At 38.2% G+C, this 13,160-nt stretch overlaps 1 protein-coding gene across 5 annotated transcripts; it reads left to right on the top strand.

Annotated features, from left to right (window-relative positions):
* Positions 1–10,079: 10,079 nt before the first annotated feature.
* On the top strand, positions 10,080–12,836 carry LOC309702908 (phospholipase D1-like). Of its 5 annotated transcripts, none has more exons than XR_014275785.1 (4): positions 10,080–10,572; positions 10,863–11,445; positions 11,535–11,628; positions 11,971–12,836. XR_014275785.1 is itself a non-coding variant. In XM_082527542.1 (4 exons), exons 1-3 carry the CDS (start codon positions 10,351–10,353, stop codon positions 11,586–11,588), a joined length of 525 nt encoding a protein of 174 aa, XP_082383668.1. In that variant the 5' UTR covers positions 10,084–10,350; the 3' UTR covers positions 11,589–11,628; positions 11,971–12,836. The 5 variants fall into 5 exon arrangements, 2 of the variants coding, with proteins under 2 accessions (XP_082383668.1, XP_082383667.1); XR_014275786.1 differs by having other exon boundaries at positions 10,082–10,572; positions 11,967–12,836; XM_082527542.1 differs by having other exon boundaries at positions 10,084–10,572; positions 10,863–11,111.
* Positions 12,837–13,160: the final 324 nt, after the last annotated feature.

Genomic DNA, 13,160 nt, shown 5'->3' with positions numbered 1-13,160 from the left:
GGCGCGAAGCTGGACTGTACCAACTCAGGAGTATGGGGTTGTGTACAGAAATGGTTTAGTTCGCTCTTTTATATCTATAAAATTCTATATATTTAAAGATATGACTATTTAGTTAGATTATATTAAGTAAATACTGACATGTCGGTACTATTACTTAGTACAGCTGTTATAAGGCCCTGAATTAGGATAGCCATTCCTACCCCTTAATGGAATAATCCTGGTCATCTTGGCTTTATGGGAAAAACGGTTCACGGACCAGTGAAACAAAATGATTTGGCGCTGTGTTATCTGCTTCGTATTTGTGGGTCTGACCCTCAAATCCTTACTGAGTCATATTAATTCTGCACATAGCCATAGTCCAGATTTCCGTGTAGTTTGTGGCATAGATGGATGTGTCAAAGAATATCGTGTTTACAATTCATTTTGGTATCACATTCGTCGAACACACTCCGACCACCTTGGCAATGGACGATGCAGCGGATCGACTAGGACACAAAAATCTGTAAGGTGAGACTGACTATATACTTTGATATCTTTGTAAATAATCATATAAAGTATTCATGTTAGATTCCTACTTGTTTTTACAGCTTAACAGTAGATATGTTAATGCTAATTCCTTATGATCCACATCAATGCTATTTCTAAACAATTTTTCTGAGTGTTTAATTTCTCCTAATAGAGAAAACACCATTTTTTAAAAACTTTTGTTTTAAATAAACCAATGGGCATGGTCCAGAGTCTCCTTGGTTGTTTGTGTTTATTAATATTCATTGTTTCAGTTAGTTTCCTGGTTATTTGTTAATTATTTCCAGTGTTTAGGTGTTCTCCGTGCCTCCCTTGTCTTGAGTCAAGTGTCCCTGGTTTGATGTTCATGTTTATTCCTGTTTTACTTTGATAGTCCCTGCCCTGCATCAGTGTATTTTGTTGCCCTTCCCCCTGGTCTCTTCTCATCTGATTAGTGTCAGCTGTGTTTCGTACCTGTCTGCCAATTCCTCGTTTCCTTTTGTGTATGTATATTTAGTGTGTTCTTCCCTCTGTTCTTTGTCGGATCGTCTGCATTTTCTCCTCTGTGTCATCTGTGTTCCCTCCCTCGGGTTTTCATGTCTCATGATCCTTGCTCCAGGTTGTAAGGTTTTTGCAACATTTTCAATGTTTCCTGTGTTCTTTAGTTTAGCTTTCCAGGTTTAGGTTTTTGAGGATTCTTACAGCTTTTAAACTACAGTTAAGCTGCCAAGTATCAATCAGCAATAAATTAGTAAAATTTTATTAAACTCAGTCTGAAAATATACATATTTTGGAGTAAATTATCAAATGCGAATAGAATTATTTAGAAATTATCAGTGTAGCTTGTAATTAATATCTTTAACTAGTCAATTAATCAATTAATCTCAATTGCAGTTCTAGGAGGGAACCCTCATCAGCGGAGAACAGAAGTCTGAGTAACATGTGGGCCTACAGGACTGATCCAGTGGTCGAAAACCAGCCAACAAGCAAGCCAACAATGGATGCGGCTGTAGACACCAGATTGAACTCAGGAGAAGATGCAGTGATTGATCAAAACACAATACAGCATGATCCAGACAGTGTGTGCCCCGAACATTTTGGTACTTTTGACAGTAATAAGACATTGTACTCTGGCTTCGATGATGGTGCCCATATCTCGCAAAGGCCCCTTGTTACATCCCAGACCAATAATGATACCTCGACTCCAAACATTTCAGCAGCTTGTCCAAGCGTGTTTGCAGATGGAGTAGCATCATCCCAATCTATGGTGAGTCTATCACTACTGAACAATAACAACTTCTTTTGATAAAACATTTTACCAGTTTATTACACTCCTATATTTATTTCTCTTTTCTGAAGGATGACTCCTGCCACGATGTTCTTATCAGACAAGCAACAGCTCTTGTATTGACTGCAAGAGAGAAACATCGTCTTTCACAGGTTTGTGCTCATACAAAATTAGAATGATTATTTTAACATGTGGCTCTATTTTTTTTTCATCATTTATTATTAACAATTTTCCCTAAACTGTAACTGCCTTTAATTCATTCTGATTATCCTAATAGTAACTATGCAAAACCGAGCATCACTTGTATGTGCCTCCAACTTTCCAGGCAGTCATAGTCTCCAGCCATCCATCCATTCACCTCCGCCTATCCTTTTCAGGGTTGCTCCCATCACAAGCCTTCCTCCGCCACCTAACTCTTAGTCTCAGTTTAAAAAGGAAAATTGTAATCTTAATTAAACTAAAAATTTGAGTTTTGCAAGAAATCCGAGAAGGAATTAAAAAAAAATTTTTTCCTTCAGTTTCAGTGAGGAAAAAAATCTATAAGAAACAGTCAAATAATTCTATGCAGTTTTTTGGTTGCAGAGCTACGTACGTTATTAGTCCTTACATTATAAGTTGTCTATTCGCTAAAAATAAATCTCTTTTAATAGCAAACAACTAAGATGTCGTTTGTTCTTTTTGTCTGTTTTACAGAGTGGTGTGAATGATGTCGTTGCAGCATTACAACAGTATCAGGCATCGTTGGTCAATAATCTGAGAAGTCAGGTACAAAAGGTTTTCCAGCAGCATCATGGAAGTGGACTTGAAAAAGATGTTTTGGCAGTCTTTGACCAGATTGAGGATCCATTTTCCTCTGTTTCAACAACATACAGGCAGGATGATGTGATAAAGAGAAATTTCAATTTTGTGGAGTCCGAGGAGGTTTGTGTTGGGTATACTGCTGTCATGGTAAAAAAAGGGAAAAAAAGATTCCTCACTACTGTGCCCAAATGTTTTCATTATGTTCCGCTTGTCAGAAGTTTGGAGCAGTTATTGTCCCATCCAAGAGTTTTGGCATTGATAGATGAGCAGAAAAATTACAGAAATGAGTATTTATATGATATCATAGATGGAGAACTCATGAAGTCTCACCGTTTATTTTCTGCACACCCCTCTGCCTTACAGATTATCCTTTACTCAGATGAAATTGAAATTTGTAACCCACTTGGGTCTCATGCCTCCAAAAATAAGTTGGTAATGTTCTATTATACTTTGGGAAACATTAATCCTAAATATCGATCAAAACTAGCTGCCATTCGTCTACTTGCCATTGCAAAAAAGAGTGCGCTTTCTGAATGTGGTGTAGATGGAATCTTGCAAAGGCTGCATGAGGACTTAGTGAAGCTATATAATGGAGTTAAAATTCAAACTGGAAATGGTGAACGTGAAATATTTGGAGCATTAGTTTCATTATGTGGAGACACTTTGGCGCAGCATGAGCTTTGCGGGTTTAAAGAGGGTGTTGGGTTTGCCCATAGTAAATGCAGGCAGTGTGAATGTTCATTTGAGGACATGCAAATTTATTTTGATGAGGATAACTTTGAGGAACGGACATTTGAACGACATGTCCGGCAATGTAGCGAAATTGAGAAGGCCAACACAGAGTATCTAAGAAGCAGCTTAAAAACAACATATGGAATAAACAGAAGAAGCAAACTTATTAATTTCCCAGCATTCAACTTGATCCAACAAACACCCCAAGACATGATGCATGTAATTTTTGAAGGGATTGCTCCATTAGAAATAAAGTGTGTGTTGAAACACTTAGTTCTTATGGGAGAGCTAGACTTAGATCTCTTCAATGCTGCAATGACTGGTTTCCCATACTCTCCAGTTGATATTAGAGATAAACCAAGTGTTATTACCTACAGTACATTAGCTTCCAGTGACAATAAGTTGAAGCAGTCCTCGGGGCAAATGATTGTTCTTCTGAAAATTTTGCCATTTCTGATTGAATCAGCCAAAGGTACTGAACACTACGCATTCATTCTTGAACTCATTGAGATAGTTCAGATTTTACTTGCTCCTGTCATCAGTCTGCAGACTATTAACAAGTTGAAAATCCTCATTGAACAGCACTTGAAGCACATGAAAGCCCTTTTCCCAGATAACAACATCACACCAAAACAACATTATTTGATTCATACACCAAGCCAAATTAAACGTTTGGGACCAATGGTCCGTCATATGTGCATGAGATTTGAATCGAAACATTGCTTTTTCAAACAATGGGTGTCAAAAATAAATTTTAAAAATGTTTGCAAATCTTTAAAACCCCTGGAGGGTCTTAAGGACATTTATTGTCTTTTGAATTTTTAGTTTTAAACCATTTTCACTGTGTTGAGTGGATTAAAGCCAAATTTGTCAAAGAATCTTTTTTTAACTTTTTTTTTTTAATTGTGGTGTAAATTCATTAAATTAGCCTAAAATGGCTAAGCTACAGCGATGCATCCACCTTTATGCCTTTGGACAAAAATTGTCCCATTGAAACCCATTATAAACGCTATTTTTCACGCCAGAAAAATTAAGGTTTAAGGGATCGTCAGGTTTCCACCTTAGGTTTCGTTTTTAACTAGAGACCTTAGAGTTGTAATTTTTTTATTTGTCCACCGAGTGGCGCCCTTGCTTCACATTTGACCTCTGCTCGAAAACAGCGGGCTGCAGAACTGAACTGCGGGAAAGGAAGTCTGATTTCCGGCTTGCATCACCGGCTATGCCCGCTGATCGGGCGAGACCAATCCACCCTCTCACCGACGTGAGAGGGTGGATTTTTTTTTTCAATCAACAGGAAATGACGTATTTGTTGTCACGTGGTATGGATGTGTCTGCTGGAGAAAGGAGTCCCACGCAACATGCCCCGGTTCTTCGTCGCAACTTACCCCGGGAAGAGGCACTAATTTCGGCCTAGAGGACCAGCATTGACCGCCTGGAGACTATTTTCGGTTCCGGAAATTTTTTTTTAAAGTAGATCGAAATTAATTTTGGTGCCGATCTTTGGACCATCTAAAGGCCTAATTATATTAACTATCAAATATTACTTCAAATGTTTTTTTTGGAAAATATTTAGTTTTTTAGGTTTTTTTTTAGTTTTTTTGTAATACAACTGGGATTTAAAGGGTTAAAACAACGAAAATATAATTAAAACTTTATATGAATATTTCAGGGAGAAGTAGTTTTAAAAGACTGACCAATTTAAAGTGAAAAAAAAAATTTAATATTTAATATTTTTATTGCACTTTTGGGGAATTTGCATTTTTCATGGATTTTTTAATGTGCTCCTGCAAAAAAAATAATGGCAGGTCAAAATTCATTTTGGTGCCAATCTTTTGTCCATCTGAAGGCCTAATTATAATAACAATCAAATATTACTTCAAATGGGTTTTTTTGAAAATATTTAGTTTTTTTGTTTTTTGGGGCTAAAAAAACAGGGTGCTCATGTAATGAAACTGGTATTTAAAGGGTTAAAACAACGAAAATATAATTAAAACTTTATATAAATATTTCAGGGAGAAATAGTTTTAAAAGACTGACCAATTTAAAGTGAAAAAAAATATGAATATATAAAGTTTTTATAGCACTTTTTGGGGAATGGACATTTATTGTCGTTAAGCACAAAGGTGGATGCATTTTTAAGACGCCTCCAGGTGATTTATTAATAAAGCATAATCAAATGTATGAATGTTGTCAGAATGTGGATAGTTTTGATCACCCCATTTTTTCCAATGAATGCACATTAGGACCAACCTCAGAAGTAAGCATAATGTCATACTTAAAAGAAAAAATGAGGGCCTTCCTTGGAAATGATGAAGTAAACCATGCAGTGACTGTTAAATGGCTTAATCTAAATGGTAACAAATACATAAGGGATAGGTCATTAATTGTTTGTGCTGTTGGTTCTAGTGGTTTACCTATATTTGGGCTTGTGAAAAATATCTATGTGATCAATTCATCATTGTACTGTTTTGAATTCCAGCAGCACAATACCATTTGTTATGACAGAGATTACATGTCATATAAGATAGAGATTCCAAACATGGCACAAGCAACGGAGCTGATATCCGCTGATAATCTTATAGATTTCACTCCATATTACAGTTTCACACACAAAGATATGACATATGCAGTCATGAAATATTACCTGTGTGATGTAATTGGACTACACATGAGTTCAACAGATGTTTTATAAAAGGTACACTGCTTTACATGCATGAACTGTATTATCAGGTTATTGTTTTGGACAGTTTTGTTGTTGAGTTTTCTATCAAATCTGACAGTTGAATGCGATTGTAGCATTGCCACAGTGAAGATATGTGTACTGATACTTGTCTGATGCTGATCTATTAATCTGTTTGACCTGGCCTAAAGTGAATGAGTTATGCCGTTTCTGTTTTTCAAATGGGCCTGTATTTCATGTTTATCATGTGCTTTTCCAGCTTTTGTGCATGTTTTGTCAAACTTGACAGCAGTTTTATTACACTTTAGTGTCAATAAATACATTTCTTAAACTGAGCAGCTGTTTAAGTGGCCTTACTCTTGAAATGAGAAAAATAATCTTGTTTTTATTAGGGAATTTCAACCATACCTTGTAACTGGTAAATAAAGCTCAAGATGAGCTGAAATATCCTTTTAAGGAAAAGTTAGACATATTTTCCTAGAATAAGATTTATTTTCTTGTGCAAAACTTGCTTGTTAAGAATATATTTTCTTTTTAGACAAAAAATAAGAAAAAATGTCCATAAAGAAGGGTTTTTTTACTTTCTTGAAAATCGTTTTTTGCAGTGCAGTGTAAAATTAGACTGGTCAGCTTGTAGTGAAGATGATTTCTTAGCTTATCATAGTAATACCGATATACATCTGAACAACATTTCTTTGCCCAAAGAAGCTATTTTGTGCAAGGATGTCAACTGTAAGAATGCTGTGCATAAACATTTACTCTGCTCCATGTATGATGATATAGTGACTGCTCTGCATGAAAGTGGTACACTGCTTGATAAACAATATAAGCATAAGAAACCTAACATCAGACCTGGCTGGAAAGAACATGTATCCATGTACCATGATGAAGCTCGCATAGCTTATAAATGTTGGGTCATGGCTGGAAGACCTAAACAAGGCCCAGAATTTGAACAGAAAAAATGTGCGAATGCCAGATATAAGTACGCTGTTCGCTTTATAACTAAAAATGAGCAAATGCTGAGAGCAGATTCTTTGGTAAATGCTGTGAAATAATATGGCAGATTTTTGGAAAGAGGTGAAAGCTCTTAATAACTGTAAACCATCTCTACCATCAACTGTTGAAGGTGTTTCTGGGGCAGATAACATTGCAGCCTCATGGAGACAGCATTACAGTGCGTTGTTTAACTGTATAAAAAGTGATCCATATGAGGACAATCTTGACATGAGTAATGACACAATAAGTGTAAGGACACGTGAAGTATATGAAGCCATTCATAGGTTGTCTGATAATAAATCCTCTGGTTTGGATCACATCACTGCAGAACATTTAAAACATGCTAGTTTAAGGCTAGCTCCTCTTCTAGCGCTCTGTTTCACTGGGTTTATGATTCATGGCATATTACCAGACTCAATGCTGTGTATTTTACTGGTACCAGTTATGAAAGACAAAGCTGCAAAAGTGAGCTGTTTGGATAATTACAGGCCGATTGCACTCGCCAGTATTTTATCTAAGGTGTTAGAAAGAATCTTGTTTGATAGAGTTAGTGTGTTCATCTCTTCTCTGGATAATCAGTTTGGCTTCAAACCAAAGCACGGCACTGACATGTGCATATATGCACTTAAGGAAATAGTCAGTTTGTATAGGGCTAAAAAGTCATCTGTCCTCATGTGTTTCATTGATGCCTCTAAGGCTTCTGATCGAGTGAACCACAGAAAACTTTTTGATAAACTGAAGACACGGGGAGTTCCTCAATACATGGTGAGGATTCTCTCTTACTGGTACGCTCATCAGAACATGCAGGTTAAATGGGGAAGCAGTATTTCTGCCCCCTTTGGTGTCAGCAATGGTGTCAGACAGGGTGGGATTTTGTCTCCAATTTTATTTAATTTATATGTTGATGATCTGTCCATACAGCTGAGAGCCTGTAACACTGGGTGTATATTAGGTAAAGCACTGATAAATCATCTCATGTATGCAGATGACCTGGTTGTTTTTAGTCCAAGCAGTGCTGGGTTACAGGATCTTCTCAATGTCTGTACTGAATATGGTGTGCAATATGACATTGAGTACAATGCTGCTAAAAGTGCTGTTCTGATAAAAGGTGAAATACCTCGGTCACTTTATTACTGAGCAAATGAATGATGATGATGACATATACAGACAGCGATGTAAGCTCTATGTGCAGGCAAATACTATTGCACGCAAATTCAGCTTTTGTTCACTTCCAGTTAAAGTGGCTTTGTTTAAAGCGTATTGCACACCGCTATATACTGCCCCCTTGTGGTCATCCTACAAACAATGTAGCATGCAAAAGCTGCATGTTGCATATAATGATGCGATGAGAATCCTTTGCAGGATACCTAGAAGTGGTAGTGCCAGCCAGATGTTTGTAGCTGTGGGTGTCTGGACTTTTAAAGCACTTTTAAGAAAGTTAATGTTCAGTTTTAGAGAACGACTGGATGGTTCGAGTAACAGTATAATTTTAGCACTTACAGATCCGACAGTGAGTGGTTCCCGTTACTCATCCAGTCTCAGAAAGCACTGGTGAAAGTGTTTGTGTATTTATTGATTTATTTTAAGTAATTGTGTTTTATGTATATTATGGTTTTATATTTTTACAAATGCTTTATATACTTATTTATATACATATATATATTTAATGGTTTATACCTTGTGTGTGTGTGTGTGTGTGTGTGTGTGTGTGTGTGTGTGTGTGTGTGTGTGTGTGTGTGTGTGTGTGAGTTGTGTGTTTTTTTTCTTGTCTTGTTTTTATGGACATGAAGTCTGCCAATAAAGATTTAATTGAATTGATTATGAAGTTATTGAGCTGCACATACGTTACGACCTGCTTAAGTTCGAGGTCACAGCGTCTGTAGAGCAGCTGGAACATAATGAAGTCTACAAGGTTAAAGTTTTCTCTTCAGTTATTGTTCTTTCTGCTGCTTGGTTTGATGGATCTGAGAGCTTTTGTTTTTATTATTGTTATTATAATTATCATTAATATTTTACTCTCTAGAAGCTTTAAAATAGTGTTTGTGTTTGAAAAAATTGATTTAAGAATTGAACAGAAACATCTGTCCTTCTGAAAATCGCCCAAAGGCACGGAGACAAAGTCAAAGGATGCAACCTGTAACTTTCTCTTCCTTCATGTCAGGACCATCATCCATGATTTATATAAAATGCATATAGCAACAGTAGCACTTTAGTTTGGACTTTATGATTTCTGTAACTGGAAAATATTATTTTGTTTAAAGACAGAAGTGACCGCATAGTTGCAACATCAAAGGGAAATATTAATTAATTAGCATCAAGTATATTTGTTGCTTAAGCGTTTGCACTATAACTTAAGTAGGATTATAACTTTTAAGGAAGGAAAGATTTCAGATATTTAGTTCACTGCTTCAGTTATTTTATATGAAATTAAAACATTTACGTTGGTCAAATATGATGCTCTAAATCAAATAAAAGTTTGAAAATAAATGATGTATTTTTAAATGCTGCAACAAATGTTCACAAAAAGTAACTATAATTAAAACCAGTTAAACAAAATCAAATGTTTGAATCATGCTTAACCAAATGCCAGGCTGGAGAGCTGTACCTAAAGTATACGTAGAAAGATTTCAACATCTGAGCAGTTTTTAATGTTTTTATCACATATAAATGTCACAGCAGTGGGTCCTGGCCCAATGCTTTGTGTTTTTGGTTTTCTTTGACTCTTGTTTGTCTTGGTTTTTGTTCTTCTTATTTATCAGGCTCTCAGTAATCTTAGTTCTCCCTCCCTCAGTGTTCATTTCAGCCTGTGTTTAGTTTCTGTTCCCGTGTCCCACGTTTCATCGTTTCATGTCGAGTCAGCCCTGTCTCTCTGTTTCCTGTGTCTCCCCAGTCAGCCCCGCCTCCCTCGGGCACTCATGTGTGATACAGAGTAATAAACCTGACTACATTTGCTACACTCTCTTTATTACCTGTTACTTTAAAATTCATACACTAATTATGTCTGCCCATCTCTCTAATGTGAAGGTCAAAGGTCAACATCCCAGTGACATAAGAATAATCCCAAAGGGGCAAAGGCAGCGGTTAATTTAGCACATTTAGCATTAAGGGTACAGCAAGGATATACTTTTACTTATTGTGGCAGGGGTGTGGTCTCTGGCCTGCTGCAGTGGAGGCTGGTGGCGGGACGTTGGACGGCACAGGTGAGGGTGATGGAGCTCATGACTCTCCCCTTTATAGTGACGGAGGAGACTGGCGTGGGGGAAGCGTGTAGTGGAGGAAGCCGAGGAGAGAGCTGGTTTCTGGCTACAAAGACGGCGTCAAACCAGAAAAGATTGCTCGTGGTCAAATAATGTGTCAATCACCTGTGAATCAAACTGTGTGTGGCTCAGTTCATGTCACAGTGTTGTTTAGTATATCTTCACTTGTCTCACTCTCCTTCTGTTCTGTCCATCAGGACGATCCTCAGCGCTTACACAGATCCTCCATCGATGTTTTGGATCCAATCAGTGATCAGTTCTACGAGGAGGCCTGGATGTTCACCAGCGCTCGCTACACCTCCATCTACCAGAAGGTGAGTGTACTCCTTTGTACTCAGATTAACATTTTACTTCTTAAAATACATTTTCATATATGAGCTTTCTATTATTTCATGGGCCATTTAATCAATATTAAAATTACAAGCATATCAACAAAGGTGAAGCTGGTTTTTTCCACTTGCTGTCACACAGTCATGGAGGAATACAATAAATACATAATCAGTCATAGATCCTGAACAATGACATTAAAAGAAAGTCTGTGGCTCTAAAAACTAAACAGTATAAAGACATGCTCCAAGCTGCTGTTTCTCTCCTACTCCTCTAGGTTTTCCACTGTCGGCCATCCAGCGATGCTGGAGGGCTACCTGGCCAATGCTGGCCTACACAAAGAGGTCCCGGCTCGGAGGAGCTGAAGAAGATCCTTGCCTTCCTCGTCAGTTTCCTCTTCAGTTCCTATCCCAACAAAACCTTCTTGCACCTATTAGCTCCAAAGAGGCTATGGTGCCCGTGGAGGTCTGGACCTGAGGCCTGTGCTCATCACGTGGATAGAAAACACTCTGACACCATTCTGGAGGTCTGATGGGACTCTGACCAAAACACAGATGAAATAAAACTTGAGGCTGGAGCTTTTAAAATGACTTTTTCACCTCATAGATTAATGCTCATGATTGCATGTTAGCAAGACAGCATCTCCCCAAGGTGAAACTCTCAGGAGACATTTACTCTTAAACTGTAATCTGGTTGAGACTACTTGAGGAGATCTTAGTAGCGAGTATGTGGATTTAGTCTCTTCACCAACAGCAGACAGACCCATGCCAAGAAAGCAGACATGTTCTCAAAGAAAGCCGAGAGCAGAGATTGGAAAAAGCTAAAAAGAAAAAGCTGCAGCTCCAGACGACTATCTGCCTGTAAGGCTGAAAAAGTCCAGTTACGCTCTATTTTGGAAAAGCTCCCAGTTTTGGTAACCTGGACTTTTATTTCCCCTCTTCTGCTACAGATGTTGACTGTGACCTCAGAGGCCAACTGGACCACACAGCTGCAGCAGGAGTGAGGGAGAGGAGTCTTCATCCAGCTTCAAAGAAAACATCCAGGTAAAGTGACGTGGATCAGCGGATAAAGTCGTCTCCACTTTCAAAGGAGATCCTCTGAGAGAGAGACTCTCTGAGCCATTTTAGCCTCAAATTATAGGACTTTATAGTACAGCAACACTTTTAAAGGACAAAAATAACATAAACTGTGACTGTAATACAAACAAAGTATTGCATGTGTTTTTAAAAGTGTTCCTCCGATGGGCAGGATATCACTATTAGACTGTCCCACCAGCCAACTTCAACAAGAGACCACAGCAGCATTCAGTGATCAGCACAGATGTTCCTCTAACACTCAGCATCTGATCCCTGTTGGTCTGTGTGCTTCTGCTTTTGCTCAGTTAGAAACCCTGCAGCAACCCGACCCAAAACTGTGTCTTCTTGTTGGCCTCAACGTTGAAGTGTCAAACGTCCAACATCTGGAAAGGAAACCACGCCAGTGTACTGTGATGTTTCACCAACATGTGGCAGACGCTGGTCCTGCCTTTCATGCTGACATCAGCAGAGAGCCCCGCCTACCTCAAAGCCTCCCCTGTCATGTATTGATCAGGATGATTATGAAGATGAGCGAGTGCAAATAAGACTGTAAAAGTCCACGAGCAGAATGTTTGGATGCTTTCTAATGATTCATGAATATCATGAGAGTGTTTGTGTGTTTTGTCTTTTCTTTGCTGACGTTTGTTACTAACAAAGACAATTTACGCTCTGTGTGTGTTTTCATCCTTACCAGCTGCACTCTAACTGCAATGAAGGAAACAAACTGTAGAAATGGTCGACTCAGTGACTTCATAAAATATTGAAGTGGTTCAGGTAGAGCCAGTTTTTAAATGACCATGAACACTGAGCGTATTGTATCTGTACAGCATGTTTTTCTATTAGACAGATTTGTAACAGAGGCCTTGCTCTCAGTAAGTTTGAAATCCTTTTCTGATTTCTTTTGTAATCTCTGATCTTTGTGTATCCTGCTCAGTTTGCATGCTGCCTGTAGGAGTTTCTGTCTTTGTATTTGAAGATAATTCATTGAATATACTCAGCTGCTTCCCTTTGGTGCCTCACACATCACTGAAGTTTTTCAGTGTCCAGTTATTTGTTTTTAATAGCTGTTTGAATTCTCTGTATGTTTGACCCTGTAGACTGTTTAATGGACTGCTCGTCTTCCTGTTTGTAACCACTGCCTGTTTAGGACTAAAGATTTGGATTTTTGACTTTAACACAGCCTCTGCGTGTCGTCCCTTTGTGTCCTCGTCCTCTGTGAATGTGCCACAGATGTTTCCATGATAATAACTAGAGATGGACCGATCCGATATTACGTATCGGTCCGATACTGACCTAAATTACTGGATCGGATATCGGAGAAAAATAAAAAATGTAATCTGATCCATTAAATATCACGAAAGCACCTCACGCAACACGCTGTAACACGCCTCAGAACGTTAGCACGTCGGAGCAGTATGCATCACGTGATAGAGCGGCTGTGGCATGCGGGACCTGTCGGTGGTCTGGATAGCATGTGGAGCTTCGCTAGCAACCTGGCA

Source organism: Aulonocara stuartgranti, assembly GCF_965226115.1.
Source record: "Aulonocara stuartgranti genome assembly, chromosome: 3".
NCBI lineage: Eukaryota > Metazoa > Chordata > Actinopteri > Cichliformes > Cichlidae > Aulonocara > Aulonocara stuartgranti.
Note: the sequence above shows the minus strand (reverse complement) of the source record. Positions and strands in the feature narration are given on the sequence as shown.